The 18,490-nt window shown below is 38.5% G+C and overlaps 1 protein-coding gene across 7 annotated transcripts in view; it reads right to left on the bottom strand.

Annotated features, from left to right (window-relative positions):
* LOC134546287 (uncharacterized) overlaps window positions 1–18,490 on the bottom strand; it is an 87,503-nt gene that overhangs the window by 19,475 nt on the left and 49,538 nt on the right. For 6 of the 7 annotated variants that reach the window (XM_063388999.1, XM_063389004.1, XM_063389003.1 and 3 more), the window contains 2 exons: window positions 10,360–10,538; window positions 6,856–7,001 (listed from right to left, as the gene is read on the bottom strand). In XM_063388999.1, coding sequence (XP_063245069.1) covers window positions 6,856–7,001; window positions 10,360–10,538 — 325 coding nt within the window. The remainder of the gene's footprint in view (window positions 1–6,855; window positions 7,002–10,359; window positions 10,539–18,490) is intronic. The other variant, XM_063389002.1, reaches the window with a different exon arrangement.

Here is an 18,490-nt window from a genome sequence, read left to right as displayed (position 1 = left end):
CGTGAAGAATGAACTTGGGCATCTCCAAATTTGGGATCGGCTGGAATAAACGTCAGCAACAGTCATGTCTGACTCTTACGGAAGATGGGCACTGTCAGGTTGGCGGGAAACGTTTGCGCGGTGTAGCCGTACACGTGACGCGAGGGATGCTGCCACAAAGAATTACGTAAATGTAGCTTCTGGTGCCACCGCACATGCAATTAGTACAATGGTGAATAATTTAGAAAAAGACTTTAGTCTACTAAAAAACAGTCTCTCATACGCACAGGATCTTAATAACAATTTGCTAACGTATCTACATCAGTTTGAAAAGAAGAGTACAGATGTTTTAGATAAAATTCAAGGAAATTTACCCGAGAAGGAAATTTTACACGAGTTGAAAAATCTGGTATCTGTCAGTAGTGATGAGCTGAAAGTGATTTTTACGGATGTGAAGGATCTCGTTAGCTCGTCACGTGACTTGCAACGTGGTTTGGGAAGTTACTTGCGTCAGGCAGATAGCGAAACGCACGAGTCATTTGCCAAGATTCTAGAGCTGTTGAAGGCTCTGTCAAGTGGCGGTTGCAATAGGAACTTTAGCGAGCTAAAGAATATTTTTCTGACTAAACACAACGAGGCTTTATATATACACAAACAACACTGAAGCAATCAAAAATGCTTTGGTGTCTACAAACGAAATACAATCTGATACGACTGCATACCTACGGCAGGTTGATGCCACGGATCGCGCGACATTTACAGAGCTTTTAACATTCGTGAGCGAGCAACCGAAGCTTGTAAGTAAGGAAATAGTGTCCGGTATGGAATTACAATTTAATACTTTGATGAGTTCTCTACGCGAAGATATTGCTAAATTTTTTAAGGAGTATCTATTGAGTATTGAGGATAAAGTTGATAGTCTCGTTAGTGGAGCTACTTCATGTTCTCAGTTTCCACATATCGTTAATCAAAGCTTGAATGCAATGAGATATCATCTAGACTTATTGTATAACCTATTGGGAAGGAAGCTAGCGGACAGACCTGAAAACCAGCTATCACAGTCACCATCTGTATCGCTTCCGGTTTTAAGAGGTCCGTCGGTAAATTTGTCTGGTGTAAGACCATCTTCAACTCCGCTTCCGCGTATTACCGTACCGGTTGAGCTTTCCATTATACCAACTACAGCTACTGCGCTTAAAAGGCATCCTTAATGTACAAAAGCCTCTATTTACGCTCACATGAGTCAGTCATGGCTTCATAAGCAAGAAAGCTCCATCACGTCATACAAAAATCGTGAAAAATATTTGCTAGCCAAACGCGCGCGCCTGGCGCGGGATGCAGTTAATGAACAGGTATTCAAACCGATCACATCGCGTCTCGAGAGTTCTTATGCTACCGCAGATAATTTATCGGCTAAGGTGAAAAAGGAATCCGCTACAACTATCGCTAAACCTGAAATTAAGACTTTCTCTAGCGAAGGTGAAGAAGATGATGATGATTTACCACTGATTGTTCATTCCGGTAAACGCTCGACTGCGTCACGTGAGCCGTAAGGTGAGGAAGCCCGGTCCTACCTAACCGGATTCAATTCTAAAATAAATGATACGACCTACGGAATTTACAAACGCAACAATCGCTGGTTCTTGGGAAATAAGGAAGATTTTTCCTACATAATAATTTACTTCACATAGATAATGAACTAATACAACCTTCGCCAGGATTATATGAGCTATTGTTTTGAAAGAACCTAAGGTGTATTTAGAAGCTGCATTGCGTCAATACACACGCTTGCTGCGGTCTACTAGCGCGTGTTATAAAAGAAATGATGCGTCATCCAAACGTTATAAAAACACCGATCATGAAAAGTTCGGGCTCATTAAGGATCTTTGTCCTGTCATTGCTTCCCATGAAGGCAGTGGTTTAGTTGAAAAACTAGATTTAAATCGTCGAAAGGAATATGTTTACTGGAACTCGGTAAATGAATTATGTGATCGGCTTAGATTATTACTTGCATCGCAACAATCCGGGAACACGAGACATTCAAATGAAGTGTTGGCCATACTAGAAGAACTCATTGAATCTAGCTACATTAAAAAAAATTAAGTAAAAAAATAAAAAATTAAAAAAAAATGACTGCCAGACGCGGTATTGCGCTTGAACTTCACAAAAGCGCAAGCAAAGTCTTTCCTCAGAGACGTGTAATCACTAATGGTCTCAGCAATCTTTTACAGATCGATTTGGTGGAAATGCAACCTTATCACCGTGCAAATTAAGGATTCAGATATATATTGGTTGCGATTGATGTTTACACCAAGCGGGCTTACGCGGTTCCGGTACTGAAAAAAACTGCGGAGCTTGTGGCTTTAGCTATGAAACGTATTCTAAAGGATTCTGGAGGTTTCACTCACGTGCACTCAGACAGCGGTACCGAATTTTATAACAGAAGATTTCAGACATTGATTAAAGAACACGGAATTAACCATTATTCAACCAACAGCCAGCTGAAGGCCTCGGTAGTTGAACGCTTCATTAGAAGTTTAAAATTGCTTTTGTTTAAAGAAATGACCGCTCAGGGAAACTATAAATGGCTACCGCTCTTACCAAAAGTTATGGAAATATACAATGGCAGATTTCATAAGACTATCGGTATGAGCCCCAACGAGGTGAAAGATAATTAATTCTCTTCTTAAAACGGTTTACAATGTTGTGAAAAAAAATAGACCACAGGCGACTTAAAGCTAGTGTCGGAGATCATGTACGTATCTCAAGAAATAAGGATTTATTTGCAAAAGGTTATTCCGTAATTTGGTCCCACGAGAATTTTAAGGTGATAAAAATATGCAACACTTACCCTAGAACATACTACTTGTCTGATCTAGATGGAAATGAAATCAAGGGCGGTTTTTATTCTCAAGAAATTCAAGTGACGAAGTATATAGACACTTATTTAATTAATAAAATCCACAAGCAACTTCCTACACTTCTTCTAGTCAGCTGGAATGGATTCCCAGAATCAGTTAAAACATGGATTTCTAGAACCGATGTGGAAGACTGATGGAGTGAACCGGCCTTAACAGACTCTAATCGCGGATGTCTGGAGTCCTTTTGAAGGGTTAGGGTGTAGACTACTGCACCCCCCACCCCTCTGCGAGCGGCTTCCCTATGCGGGTGGACATCTGGCAGGGTTATTATTATTAAAATTAACAAGGCAGAGGGGTGGGGAACGTTTCCGTCGCCGACACGTCTGCGACTCCAACCCTCTGCGAGCGGCTTCTCTATGCGGGCGGACAGTGTCTTGGTCATTATTAAAATTAACAAGGGGGAGGAAGGAGAGGGGTTGGAGCCGCTGACACGTCTGCGACGGCGCGTACTCCCTCGCGACTACAGCTATTGGGAAATTTTATTTTTTTTTTTTAATATATAATGACTATAAATGCACAATACATTTCTTTTAAATGACAAGTGACGTAATAAGAATACTTTTTTTTTTAATAAAATTGGTGATGTATTATAAATAATATTAATTTTTTTTTTTAAAGTAATTAATTCTACTGTGTATTTCCACAATACACACTACAAGAGAACATTATGTCTTTAACACATAAAAAAAAAAAACGGTGTTTGAATTTGCTGAAATACGTAAAGTATAATTTTTTTATTAACACGCTATAAGCATAAGTAATGCCTATAGCTTTTTTTATTATTATAGACAGACATGCTACACAACAAATGAAGCATAATATGACTATACTGGTCTAGTACTATAAGAAAACATGGCTACACTTCAGTGTGTGTTTTGAAATTTGGCATCTACTACTACTACTACTGCTACTACTACTACTACTACTACTACTATTACTACTACTATCGTCATAGAGTAGTGGCTGCCGAAATAATACTTTTTATATTCAAACTTGTGAAATGAAAAAACAATGACTATAAATGGGAAACAAAAAAAAAAGATGGCGGCCTGGTATGCTGTGCTACAAGATGGCGGCCTGGTGTACTATGCTACAAGACGGCGGTCTGGTATGCTGTGCTACAAGACGGCGGTCTGGTATGCTGTACTACAAGATGGCGACTTTCAGCAATAGATTGTCATACATATAATATTATTTATTTTTCAAAGTTGGCTGTTCTGGTTACTTCCTAGCAGCCGAAATTAATATATTTTTTTTTCCAATGTTTAAATAAACATGGCGGCCGGCCCATTTTTAAATTTCCCGCTTAGCACTATAAAAAAAAACATGGCGGCCGACTAGCAGCCGATGCGCCTCGTTTAAATTTACCGCTTACCACTAAAAAAAAAAAACATGGCGGGCGACTAGCAGCCGACACTATATATTTTAAAATTCCCGCTTAGCACTATAAAAAATATACCTTTTCTTTAAAAAAATAATTTATAAGCATATATACAACATCTGAAATTATTTTCTCCAACATGGTCTCGTGGTCCTGTGGTTAGCGTGACGGACTAACGATCCAGAAACGAAGGTTTGAATCCCCGCCGCCTGCCCTCACATTTTTATACTTGTAAAAATAATTCCGGCGCGCGTGACACTAGCGCTACCTACCTTCCTCATTTAGAAACATACACACACCCCTCCACGTGACGTCAACAACCCCCTTGCGGCTCCCCTCCACGTGGCTCCCGGCAACGCCCACCCGGCCACGTGGTGCCACCCCCCCTCCCCCTACGTGCTCAGACAATCAGCTGTTCTTTGTTTACTGTGCCACCAGAGCTGCACGCTCCCCCTACTGAGGCCTTAATTCAAAATTTGCCACGTAACTAATTATGTAATTAATACTTAGATTTGCTTTTACACTTAAGCTATGTCTCATCACTGAAGGCATTCAATAGCAGTTAATTTTAAAAGAGTATCGACACTGCATCCTACCAGAGAAACTACAGTACAGCAGACAAAAAGAAAATTAGCACGACAGAGGCCGTTAGCAGTCAATTTTTGACAACTGAAGGTGGTTAAAATAATATACGTGGTCCTTGAAGATAAAATTAAGTTAATTTAACAAACATTATGGACCAAGAAAATAAAAATGTCATTTCAGGAATTAAAATTACAAGGTGCTATGGTAACAAGAATTTAGTGTTTAGCTATTGAGTTAGAAAATCATGGACAAGGATTATAAACTAAGTGTTAACTTTGTAGAGTTTTGTTTTTTCTATGCAAAACTTGTGTGCAGAAATCATAGCACCTTATGGATACTGATACTAAGGAGACAGTAAAACGTCAATCTATCAGTATGAAGAAAATGTATTTGTTTAAAATAGATATTTAAGTTGATAGAGATGGATGAATGGCTTCACAAGGAGACAGGGCAGTAATTGAATACACTGGTGCGAGAAACGGGAGTGCTGAGTGTAAATTTCACATGTTTTCTCACTTGTTAGGAATATGGGTTCAAACTCACTATAACTGCCTTGGTGGGAGGAGATTCATCTATCCAATCAATTACCATTACACCCCACTTCTGAGGCAGAAAGGTGGCCACTACACAAAAGCTTGCAACACTTTAGTCACCTTGATCACCACATTTATATTTAGACAAAAAAAATAAAAAGAGATATGCAAAATAAATTATTGCCACAACTAATATAAGAAAAATTAAATTATTGCCATAACTAATACAAGAAAGTAAAAATAGTCATCCAAGTGAAGATGAACACTGTACTTGGGATATTTATCCATCAACACTTTTCTTCAATTGTTCTCTAACATACACTTTGTCTGGTAACTAAATCTACAAAATAACCCCCATAAATACCATGGTATCTAAACGAAATTACAACATGTAAAAACAGCTCTACTGGCAGATACCAACCATCATGCATATTAGGTGCTACTGTTCACGCCAAACATCTTGGAATGTGAAAATTCTTAAACACAAGGCACCCATCATTGCTTGAAACTTTCGATTTGTCCTTCAACCAATACCTATGAAAGAGTCTATATATTGTAGAGCCTTCACAAATGTCAGCTAAGGATATTAGTAAAGTTCCAAGGATTGACGAGCTAGAAACTATTGTGGGTTAGCACCCTCCCAAGACATTTGGCTCTGAGAGTACAAATTTTAAAGATGCCTTGCACACCAAGTTTATCAAGCTTATACTCTACAATGACTTTCATGACATGTTTGTGCGATTCACAGAAAGGATAGTCTATTGGGAACAAACAGCAGACACATCGCTATCCCAATTACAATACATGCTAAACCCTATAGATATGAAGAGGTCAGACTGCCAACTCACCAATTTCTTTTCAGAAACTAACCATGCTCTACTAAGAACTCAGTGTTCAAGGGGCTGCTTGGCTGGGTGCGCGAGAGGACTAAGAGCACGGACGCAACAAGGGTGACTGACTTGCACAACACTTCGTTCCTACGTGCAAGGCACCGATTTTGGGTGCAGTTTTTGAGTCTATAATGGGCCCCTATGAAACGTAAGCATTGATGCTATAATTTAATAGTGAAAAATTAAATATGGAAGCTACCTACATGTATTACTGTATTTCATACCTAATTTTTTTAAACTAAAATATTTTGAGAAAACACCAGTATTAACCATTTTCACTTCGCGAGATATACATTTTAAAAACCAACTTAAAAATTAATCTTATACAGGCATATGTACTGTCTGAAATAAGGCACCTTTCATAATCTTGAATGGTTTTTAAATAACACATTAATTACCGTAGCTCTTCAAAACATTTGGCGACCCAACCAAGTGGCCAGCTGTTCTGATGGATTTGAGCTGTACCAAGAGCACCAACTCCCAGTTACAGTAAAAGCAATCACGAGTGACAATTTATTTAGAGAGCGTGCTAATATCTATGACAAGGTGTGATAGACCAAGCATACCTACTGATGCCACTCAGAATCGCTTGCAAACGAGGTAGCAGATCCCTTGACGAGCTAGAGTCGGCAAAATGAAGAAGAACTGTGACCAAATGGTGGAAAGGTGGCTTCGCTGTTACATCACATGATGGAGACACATGAAAATTTTCCTACAGGATGAAACAATTCACATGACAATACATTAATGCTAAGTGCTTTGGATCACTATACATGCAAGTGAAATGGTTTACGTAAACAAGAAAAACTAGAATCCATAAAGGCATTCCATACATTTACACATGCTATTTTAACATACATAATAAAAAAAATCTAAGCAAAAAGGTATAACAATTTATTGTAAATCAAAAAACTAACTGTAAACTCCAGTACATGTAAATTTACTCCTAATTAATAAACATAACTAGACAGCCATTTCTTGAAGAAAAACTTTCAAAATGTTCATTGAATTTCATATCCTTGGTGAGGCTCAAATCATTATCTATTTTATAATAAATGTTGTTATAGTTATGTGCAAAATAATTTTTCCACAAAAAATGGATTTATTAAAATCAAATCCAATGCTCAGTGCATTACAAGTTAGGATCTGCATATCAGCATTAACTAAGTTGACATGGTTTTAATTATTAATGTGGGCACTAATGATAAAGAGTCAACTACCCACATTAAACATATTCCTACAAGATTAGGCTATATATAAAGGTGCATTTATGCCATTTCTTTTAGTATTACCATTCATCTCAACCAGTAAAACTCAAATTATCATTAACTATCTGCATGTGACATTATAATCACATAGTCAATAAAGAAATTTACTAACAGAAAAAATATTCTTTTTAAATGAAAAATTACAATAGAACCCTGTTATGTTTTTCAAGGGGCCAAAAGAAAAAAAGAAAACATAAGCAGGAAAACATCATACGCAGAAAATATCAGTTTAGCACTTGTCAGTGTTTGAACTTTTTACGAATGGATTTAACAAATTTAATGTTAAAACCGGTACACTTGATGCTTGAATTTAGTTAACAAAAAAAAAAAAAACATTTTTCCTTCAATTTTATTATGCTTTCAACTTCTATTTTATTTGTATTTAAAGACACACTGTCAAATTTCTGTAAAATTGTCTCGCAATTCGTGACGACAATGTTTAGAGTGGAAATGTGTATGTTAAACCTAAACAAAATCAAAAAAAAAAGTTGACAGAAACGTGCTTAACATTTGTCGGAATTACACTTATTCTTTACTAGTTCTAACTACCACATCTACGGAATCAACATTAATCTGGATTATTCCCTCATGCACTCATGCTAACTAAGGTCTTAACATTAAGGGTGATAATCTAGAGGTACATTCATATTATCAAGGAATTTTCCTGCTATGGCAAAGGAAGATCAAACGAAAAAACCACCCAAGCCACACGCTACAACTTTCCAAATATCAATAACAAACAAACAACATGGAAAAAGTTGTTTACGTGCACCCCATAATCCACCATCCATATAATTCGCTCTCACAGTAGCATATCACATCAACACCACCACCCCCCCCAAATTTTCATAACATTTATTTAGTATATGTACATACACAGATGTATGTGAGTCATGATTTGAGTTCCACCATCCTTAATTCATAAGCATATACTGTTCAAAGCAAATTATGGCAGTTAGTCTTTCCATGAATTAACATTTCATGATGTGCAAGAGTTTCATATTCTGTTATCTGCAATATTAGATACACTCCAATGTCTTATTACCATATTATATTTACATTTATTAACTGTATCTTACACACTTTGGATAAAACACAAAATCAAAAATTTAACAAACAGAGCACAAAGAAAAGCTTTCCATGGCAAAATTAATGGAATTCAAGCAAGTTGTTTTTTTTCTCTATTGATTTTTACTCATAAGATGTTTAATTGGACTTTAAAATTCCATCAACGAACTATTTAATTAATTAATTGTGATAGGTAAAACAATAAATAATTTATTAAAATACAGGCTTTACTTTACCCACACAAAGTACTAGTTTATTAATTTTTCTGAATGTTGGTGCTTGATCATGGAAAGAAACTGAAAGAACTAACAATTTGTTTACTCTTGGGATAAAATTTAACCAAAATATTTGTAACAAATTTTTGGTATCATTCAACTTATGCATACATTGCATTTTTTTAATCCTATTCAAAACATTGGAAAATTAATGTTGCAAAATGCAATAAAATGCCAAATAATTAAGTTCGTACTGCGCAGACAAGGAGACCAAAAAACAGTAGGTGTAAAATTTAAGTCTAAAATTGTTAACTGGAATGAATGAACCTGGGAACTGAAAATCCTCGATTTTAGGTTAAGGCTCGAAAATAAATGCATATAAGATCCAACTCTGACTCATTCCGGAGCAAGAATCAAATCCTGGTCAAAACATTCCAATTTTGGTTTACCATTGTTTCTCCATTATCACTCCAGGAAAATTCTACGAATGGTCACAAGATCAATTCGGCAATTCCTTTCGCAGTATTCCTGATTTGTGTTATGACGATCAGCTCTGATGACCTTGCTGTAAACAATTTTTGTATTCATAATATTTTTAGCTTGAAAACAATGGTATCTATCACGCAATAATGAGACATCATTTTTTCTGCTCCATCAAAGTCAAATTTTTGAAGTGAAACTTCTTTGGGCACGACGATAGTAAAATTTCGAGGCCGAATTTAAATGCAAAGCTTTTGTTAAAAATTTTTGTGAAACATTTCTAACATTTAAAGGACAAAGAATAGGTACTTGGCAAAAGAGAGATAAAGAGAGCACTATGCTATATACGTTACTGGGCTCATTTTGTTCTCCTCTTTTTACAATGATTCGTCCACCACAAAAAAAAAACAGAACCCACAGAGACAGATGAATGAAAGAAGAAGACAGAGTATGAGCATGTGCTTGTTTCAGAAAATAGATATAGGTATTCTATACAGTCATCTGCAAGTGCCTTCAATTTTATATTTGGTACCAGCGCGCTCACATTCCTCCTGGTTCAACCAGCAGTTTGCGAGAGTGCTGTTGAGACAGTCCCTGCATTTCCTGCATACATAGCACTACCTTTTATGAATTTCATATTTGGTTCAGAGATTTGGCATGTTCCAAATGGGAGATTTGTTTAAAGAAACATTAACATGCACAGTTTTTCTTTATGGTGTATTTCAACAGTGATTAATATTTATAGTTATTTAATCATATTGATTGATCAATAATTATTAATATCCTGTGAAGTTATTTTGAAGTGAGTAATAATTTTGTTGATTCATGTTTATTTAGAAAATTGTCTCCTTTCTCTCTCTCGCCGCAGTTTTACCTCACAATATAAGTCAAGGTTTGAACTACTAAAGAAGTTTCACTTTTATCGCATGTACTGAGTTACACGTGCTCTTATTTTTTAAATAGCAAAAATTATAAACACAGTACTGTATAAATATAGATAAATGACATTAAAACACATGCATGGCCTGCATATCTTTACTTGGTAGAACGGATAGCTGTGCGATCCTCCCGTGTATTCCTCGCCACAGACTTCCTCAGTGTCGTCTGTGGCAGTGGCGTTGCTGGGCTCTGAGAAGCTGAGAGCTCTGCGTGGGTCCAGCCGTGCTATGATGAAACCCAGTCGAGACATTAACTGTGGGTCAGTCTCCTTCCACGCACCTGAAACAGTTATGGTCCTTTCAGTACCAGCATTCAGCCTGCCAAACTGACTTGTTACTAGCGTGTACTGGTTCACAAAGATAAACTTTACAACTTTTAATTGACCTTTTGATGCCTTTTCAAAATCCCAAACAAATCAATTTCAATGTAACTAATAACCAATCATGATTATAAACTGGTGTAATAATCAGGTTTTTAAAAGCTTAGTATTTTTAAATACAGTGGGTAGTACCAAAATTCATTTTAATAATTTAACTACACATCACATTAAGATCAAACATGATCATAAAACTTCCATCATATTTAAATTACATTTTTTAGAACTTTTCGCAAATCTTTTAGAGTTTTCTTGACTCATAAGACATTCAGTAACAGTTATGTACTCAAACACAGGTACATAAAAATTCACTAGCAAACTGAGCCAAAATTAAATTACGGTGGTGAGTCATGCTGTGTAAACTGAATAGCTGTGGCACTAACAGAACCCCGCCTAAATTAAAAGCTGTATGATGGTGGTAAGTGCTATAATTTGAATTGTCTCCTTTCTTATGCCATATCCACTAACGCATTGTGCTCATGTGGGATGAAATGTGGGCTTGACATGAATCAAATTGATGAACAGAGAATTCGGAGCCAACTATGAGCTAGACTCATAGTGCACAACCATGGGATGTAAAACCCTGTCTCTATTTTTTTTTTAATATACACAAAATTACAAATTCTGTACATTAAATGAATTGAATTTACTACATGTATTTTTAGTTACAGATGTAGAACTGAAAAGTATATACTTTCAGTACTGGCCAGTGATGTAATAACATCAAACATCGGTAACGAGTAAATTCATGTGTTCTCATGTTCTTCATGTTTCAAATAAACTTATAATACTAAAATCAGACACAAAATTTAAAAATGAACTCTTTAGCATCATATATTTACCGATAAATAAAATATTAACTTTTCAAGTAACAACATTTTTGGACATGAATCACACACGTACGTTTTGCGCACGCCGCTCGAATTTGTTGCCTGAATTGGAAAAGTTGCTTGCCACCATGACACGCATATGGCAGCACGAAACAAACGGAAATTTTAAACTAATAGAAACAGCTCTGATAAAAAGCAAAAAAGATTTGAAAAAATCATTAACTCTTGGATTTGATTTTTAACAAGAAATTTTATTAAAATACTGTTTATCTTGTTAAAATTCACAACATAATTAATACTATAAAGTTTCCGCACACGTTATAAGTTATACTTCTACGGCATTGCTAAAATATTAACTTCAAACATTTTAAAACATATATAATAACACTAAGTGTACGTTTGTATATTTGTTTTTGCTTAACGACTGAACTACAGTATTCTCACTTAATTTTGGACTAGCTCCATCTTACATATCAATTTATTTTATGCTGGCACAAAAATTAATTCACAATCTTTATATACACTATGTACAGTAGAATCCCGCCGATGCGACCCCCCTCTGATGCGTCCATTCCGTTTATACGACCGTTTTTTGAGAAACCGTGAAAAATTTGAGCAGAGAAAGTCGAAAATTTGAGTAAAATCGGCTGAAAAACAAGTCTGTTACACTTTGTTGGGCGCTATGTGTTTATCTTGGCGAGCGCTGTACTGCAATCAGGCAGGCATACAAAAGACGGCTAAAAATAGATACCACCCCTCTAGACTGTCCACGCTAGCCAGTACCGGCGCGCATCACCTGATAGCATCTGCGCGCGCGTCTATTGCCGTCCCGGTCCCGTGCCTTTGTCTTGCGACTGGTTAGTGTGATCTTGCCAGCTGCATCTCAGGTGTCACTGGCCACACAAAGATGTGTTCACTGTGTTAACGACGTCACCAGGTGTTTGGTTCTCGGCTATTTTTCTATAACATCGCTGACTTCGCACACGCGCAGGTAAACAAAAAAAAAAAAAATGCGTGGAATTATGCTATACACCTCGGACTCGCATACCCCGAACAATCGCGCTAAGTGAACTCGCGTCACGCGAGTTCGGCTATGCTAGCCAGTTGGTGGTTATTTTCGTTCAAAACGTGGCGAAGGAACTTGTGTGGATCAGGTAGAAAACATTCGGCTATAAACGAAAGATATAAGAACAATGCTATCCTGAAATGTTGTGACATGTTTTTGGAGTAGATAATCACAGCGACAGACCGACAGGATGCGCTCCCGACCTTGCCGTCAGCGATGTTTATTTTGACAGCTCAAGCAATTATCTTTTCCATGGCCCTTTACAGCGTAAAAAAAGAAGAAAAAAAACACGTTGGAATGCAGACGGAAAAGTAACTATGCAGTAAAATAAATATATTTATGGCCCTGCTAAATTTTTCTATTCAATAAAATTTGAGGTATTAGTGATTTTTCAGCAGAAACTGCTGTGTGACTAATAAACAAATTGTATCATAATAACTTATAAAAGTATTTATTAACGGCGAAGGACAGTCGTATAAGCCCATAAAAATATTTATTTTAATGAGAATGCACTATACAACCTGTTTTTTGTCACACGCGGTGTGGGAGGGGAGGAGGATGCTGGCCGGACGAGATTCTTCCGCTGTCGCAGAAGCTACCACAGCGGCTTTTCGTGCCGGCGGGTTAAGATAACATGACAGCTGAGACAGCTTTTCGTGCGATAGTGGACGCGCCGAGCTCGGCTAGACACTGCCCGAGCGGCATTCACACGATGTATCCGACGATGCGGTGACACCCCGAATTCTCTATTGCGACCATTCCGTTTATAAGTCCGTTTTTCCGGGAACCGTGAGGGGTCGCATCAGCGGGATTCTACTGTACTTTATCCCAAGTACATTTGTCTCAGACTAATGGTGGCCTATCTACCCCTTCCCACAGGTACACATTTGACGACAGCTGTCATGTCTATCCTGGACCCTAGGCCCGTTGTTGCCCACAGCCGTCTGGTCCGGGCATGAGTGTAAAAAAGTGTTTTAGTGGTGCTTCGAGTGGTGAGCGCACCCGAGCGCGGTGGCTGGTGTGATAAATGACAGTGCAATCTGACCTGGACCACGTACTGTCTCCCACGCATCTCGTGCGTCCCCCTCCCCTGCTTCCCGCTCACCGTGCGCTGGTGCGTGGGAGGCAGCCGTAGCTCGCCCGTCATCTGCGACGGACACGCCTGAGCGCTGCTCCGCGCTTCACCACTAGCGACTCGTGAGTGGTTCGCCGTTTAGCAGCCAGTGCCTTAACGACATAGATGAACTAAATGGTGTCTCGAGCGGCCGACAGCTCGAGGGGTCGCTGTTGTCCTGGCCCCCTGTTGTAAGCCACAAGGTGTGAACCAGTTCACTCCCCGAGTTTTAGGCTGGCCGGCGCTCTCAGTACGACAGGGAATCACTCACAACATGGGTCAGAGAGCCAGGTGTCGTCATTTGGCGCCCAACATGTGTGGCTTCGAAAACGTGAAATTTGCAGTCGTGAAATCCGCAATTTCAGCTGCAACAGCGACTCGCGTAGGGATAGGTGCGGAGCGGAGACGTGAAGTCGACGAGCGCAACTGATACGCGGCGTCCCATGAAGATGATGATTCCTCCCATCTCGCAGAGTAAACTCAGCGGAGATAAGCATCACGTCGCCGACAGTATCGCATGACTGCTTCTTCCGGCCGCGGGAGCATATTTGGTATCTTCGCGATAACACGGGCACGATAACCGCAAGGAGGTGTGCGTGCTGGTACGAGACACCAGACTACGGGTGAGGGGAGGCGGACCCCCCCTGATTACCCGCACCCCGCCAACGAGGTTTTCCTGACCTGTCGACTGGGACAGTTAAAAACCTAATTGACTTTTTTCAAGGCACAGAAGGAACGGGCGCGGTCGATAACAAATCGGATGCGCGGTGCGCAGAGGACCTGAAAGCGACAACCGGAAGCGGAAGTGTCAGCGCGAGTGACAGCATCGAGGTGACGTGCGCGGCGCCATACTGTCAGGGACAAGAGGGGGAGAAGTGCGCTGTCACAGCTGTGCCGCGGTGAAACACTGCGAGTGCACAATGGCCAGTGAATACGCAAATTTTCGCGACAGACTTTTTCTGTGCCTAAACTGCGAGGCAAAAATAAAGGGCGAACAGATGGGGCTAAAGACGCAGACAGTCCGGAATGCGAAGGCGTCTGTCGCGCTACCGGTGTTCAGTGGACTGGAACACGAACATCTGCTGGTGTTTCTAGGGACATGCGAGGACAGACCTGCGCGCTATTCCGTGCTCCCAGACGAATGGGCACCACGGGCGAGCGCTCAACTGCGGGGTCGTGCAGAAGCATGGTGGACACTATAGCAGGGGACTATTGAGTGACTTGGGACGAGTTCGTGACACAGTTAGAGATGCGTTTCAAAGACGCGCGCGCACACAGTGCCAAAGGACATTATTTTGCCAACCACAGGGTGAAGGGGAAGGAGTGGAACAGTTCATATATAACAAATTGCGACTGCACCAGTGGCGAAGGGTGAATTTCAAAGTGTGGGAACCAAGTATGTTCACTGTCACCCCCTATTAAGGTGGGTGGTCCGGGAGTCCTCCTCCGGAAAAATTTGATTTTAAGGTGCAAATTGGTGCTATTTAAGCGGTTTAACGTATCTCTTTTGTAGGAAATTTTATGTTCTTTAATTTTGTATAAAAAAAAAATTTTGTTGCTAAAACTCATAGTTTGGAAAATACTTAAGCAAAAGCGATGAATTGAACCTTTAAATAGCCCTCCCACCTCCCGTTCACCACCAATGGGTCTATTAGTATGTTTTTCATCTGTTTTTCTTTTGTTGTCTCGACTAATAATTTTAAGTGTCGATGAAATCCAGGCCTAAGAGTTTCTCTACAAAATGTTAAGTCAACATTTCCTATATTATAAGAAATTTAAAAAGCTTGTATGACTAAAACTTGAGCAATCGTCGTTACACGAAGCAAGATTTTTTAATCAGTGAAACAGTGAAAGATACGCACGAAAACATATCACCAGCATATATCAAAATTCACGAAATTATGATTTTGGTAGTAAATGCAATACATGTTAGTCACACAGAATTTAATAATCTTAACTCTCACTTTCAAGCATGAGCATGTGTGGTCGTTTTGTTAGGCTATTTCGCTTAAGCAGACCTGCCAACATTCAAATTAAAAAAATCATGAGTTCCTCGATAAAAATTTTCAGGCCCATAAATACAAGTTAGAAATAAAATACAACAAATGAGAATCTTTAAATTTAAGTGACATACCTGTACATATGTTACATGGTCTCTGCTTCAAAATTTATTTCAACAAATTATAGGTTGAAGATTTAATTTAGTTGAACATAATTTAGCGCTGTCGTGTAGTGATCATGCAGGGCCGCAACTAAAAAAGATGTAAAATAACATTCCGCCCGTGTAACACTATTATCACTGTTCACAGCAAAATTAATTTTTTTATTGGAAGCAATACACTTCACGTGTTAGTTGTGTTTTTTTGTAGCGACATGTTTCACAATGTCTCCTCTTCCACTATGCAAGATAGAAAAATCAGCACGGCACATGCTACAAAACGCAAAATTGCTTCCTTTACGTGACTCGAGTATTGATGGAATCTCATTACTGTAAGCTTTCGTAAAACTTGTTTTGTAACTTTTACAAACAAAATCTTGGGGCCCCAAAAATTCTTGAGGAGAAACTATTTTGGCGTGAGGGCGTGAGATGAACCTTAAAATCGTGAGCCTCACACCAAAATCGTGAGAGTTGGTAGGTCTGCTTAAGTAATAAATACATACAAGTCAGTCTTAAAAAATCTCAAATATATATACTGCCAAAATGTTAACAAATCTGTGCATACATAACAATTTTTAAACTAAAATATTGAAGAAAGCTCTGTAATTTAGGAAATTTCCTACTCACCATCCTGTCAGCTTATAGAAATTATTGGTGGAGTGGAGAGATTTGGGCAGCGCTTAACATCTGTGGTCTTGAGAACTGATGCAGGTGAATGAGGTGGGGAGGAGCAGCACTGGAATGCAAGAGCAGGGAATACAGGAGATCTTGAGTAAACTTGCTGACCAGCAACATTGTCCGGTAATATCCACATCCGGGGAATTGTTGAGGTGGGCTGCTACTTAGTTATTTGTAAACCAAGTCTATTCGTCGTGTCTTGCGAACAAAATTGTCAATTACATCACTGTAGAAAGTTTTACTTTTGACGTCGTACCGACGCTACCTTCAGCCGGTTCTCACCCGATCAGTGCCCTCCCGTTCGGAGCGTGCCCCAGCCACATCCGGAACGAGTCAAGTGACGTAACAATTAAAACATAAGGTTCTAATTACAAGGATATTTGTCAGTGCCATTAAATGAAATCCAGGATCTCATCAGTGTTAATGCTTGTAAACAACAGTCTTCCATGTGACTATATTTTCAAACAGTTAATTATTAGTGATAGAAATATTAAGCCCTCAGCAAACAGTATCCATGTACTAATTTTTAATTAAGTACCTGGAAGGATGTACAGGGTAGCTACACATTTTCAGATATGAAATTCCCTGACTTTTCCAGGTTTTCCAGTCTAAATGAAAATTTTTCCATGCCATTAAAATAATGATTGTACTCGGTAGCATAAGGCGGAAAGTGTGGATATGGCATTTTTATCTCACACATATTGAACTGTTAATATATGTCTGTTGTAACTGATCAAAATCTTTATGTCCCTGACAAGCTTTTGTCGGTATATAGGGAAATACTCCATGTGGGATTGCTTTAGTATATCTGAAAATGCACAATTTTTTTTCTTCAACAGTAAGTGTCGAAACTAACTACACTTAAGGGATAATAAATTTAATATAATCTGTTAATGTACCTAAACATGGAATTTTTTTTAAAACTATGTATAAATGTAGTGAAATATGTACTACTAAACAAAAAATTTTTTTAAATATACTTACTCATAACAACTCACTTTTCAGAGAACTGGGATAGCTTTTCACAGTTTCAAAAAGCAGAGGCATAAATTTTGGGCTATGATGGAAAACCACTTTCTTATATCAGATCACACACTGTACGGCCTAGGTCCATATTGTTTACATATGAGCAGAAACAAAAAAATAAATTTACAAAAGCTGGGAAAAACTTATAGTAAAATGTCAGAGAAATCGTATCACATGTTTACTGCTTGATTGTTGAAGATATTTCATCATCTAGCAGTTGGGCTTCCTTTCGAGCATCTTCTAATATTTTTCTTTTTTTTCATTCAATGATTTGACAATTTCTGCTGCTCTTCTTTTTTCTGTCTTTGAAATTTCAGCTTCATTTTCTATCTTCTTTCGTTGTTCCAAAGCTTCGTGGTATCTGGATCGAGCGTTCCGAGCATAGTGCATCATACTCTTTGTTATATTAAGTTTGGTAATGCCTCCTGCATTTCTTACACCTTCCCAAACAAGCCTCTGTGCGACCAGAGATTCATCCGACTGGTTTTCGAGAAGAAACTCGCGATTGACGGAAAAACCCCTTTCCACCGCAGCATTTCCATGCCTAAGAACAAACACTTTCTTCAATAGAGGCATTAAATCACCTGACCCTGTCAATTATAGCACTTCTTTCCAGAAGTGGTCTAGTCGTGTTTCTCTTGAGTAGTGTTTCATTTTTTCAATGAAAACAGTGTTCAAACAAAGTGATTTGAAATTTCTCTCCAAACTGTCAGCACACATTCCTGTGATCCATTTGTTTTCAACAAATATTTCTAAACAAACCTTAAGTCGCTTTAAAGCTATTTCAGGGCTATTAGAAATTACTTTCGGATCACAAAAAGACAGTCCTCTAGTCAAGGTAAATGTCAAAGGAGACCTGTCAAGCATTTTGCTGCAAAATGACTGCAAGCATTTCATACAATCTCTTTTGAAAAGGAGAATGTCTTTTGGATTACTATCAACCACTTTTCTCATGGCCTCGCGTGTTTCATACCCTACATTGA

The sequence above is a fragment of the Bacillus rossius genome, chromosome 1 (genome assembly GCF_032445375.1).
Source record: "Bacillus rossius redtenbacheri isolate Brsri chromosome 1, Brsri_v3, whole genome shotgun sequence".
Classification (NCBI taxonomy): domain Eukaryota; kingdom Metazoa; phylum Arthropoda; class Insecta; order Phasmatodea; family Bacillidae; genus Bacillus; species Bacillus rossius.
This window is presented reverse-complemented; position numbering and strand designations above follow the sequence as displayed.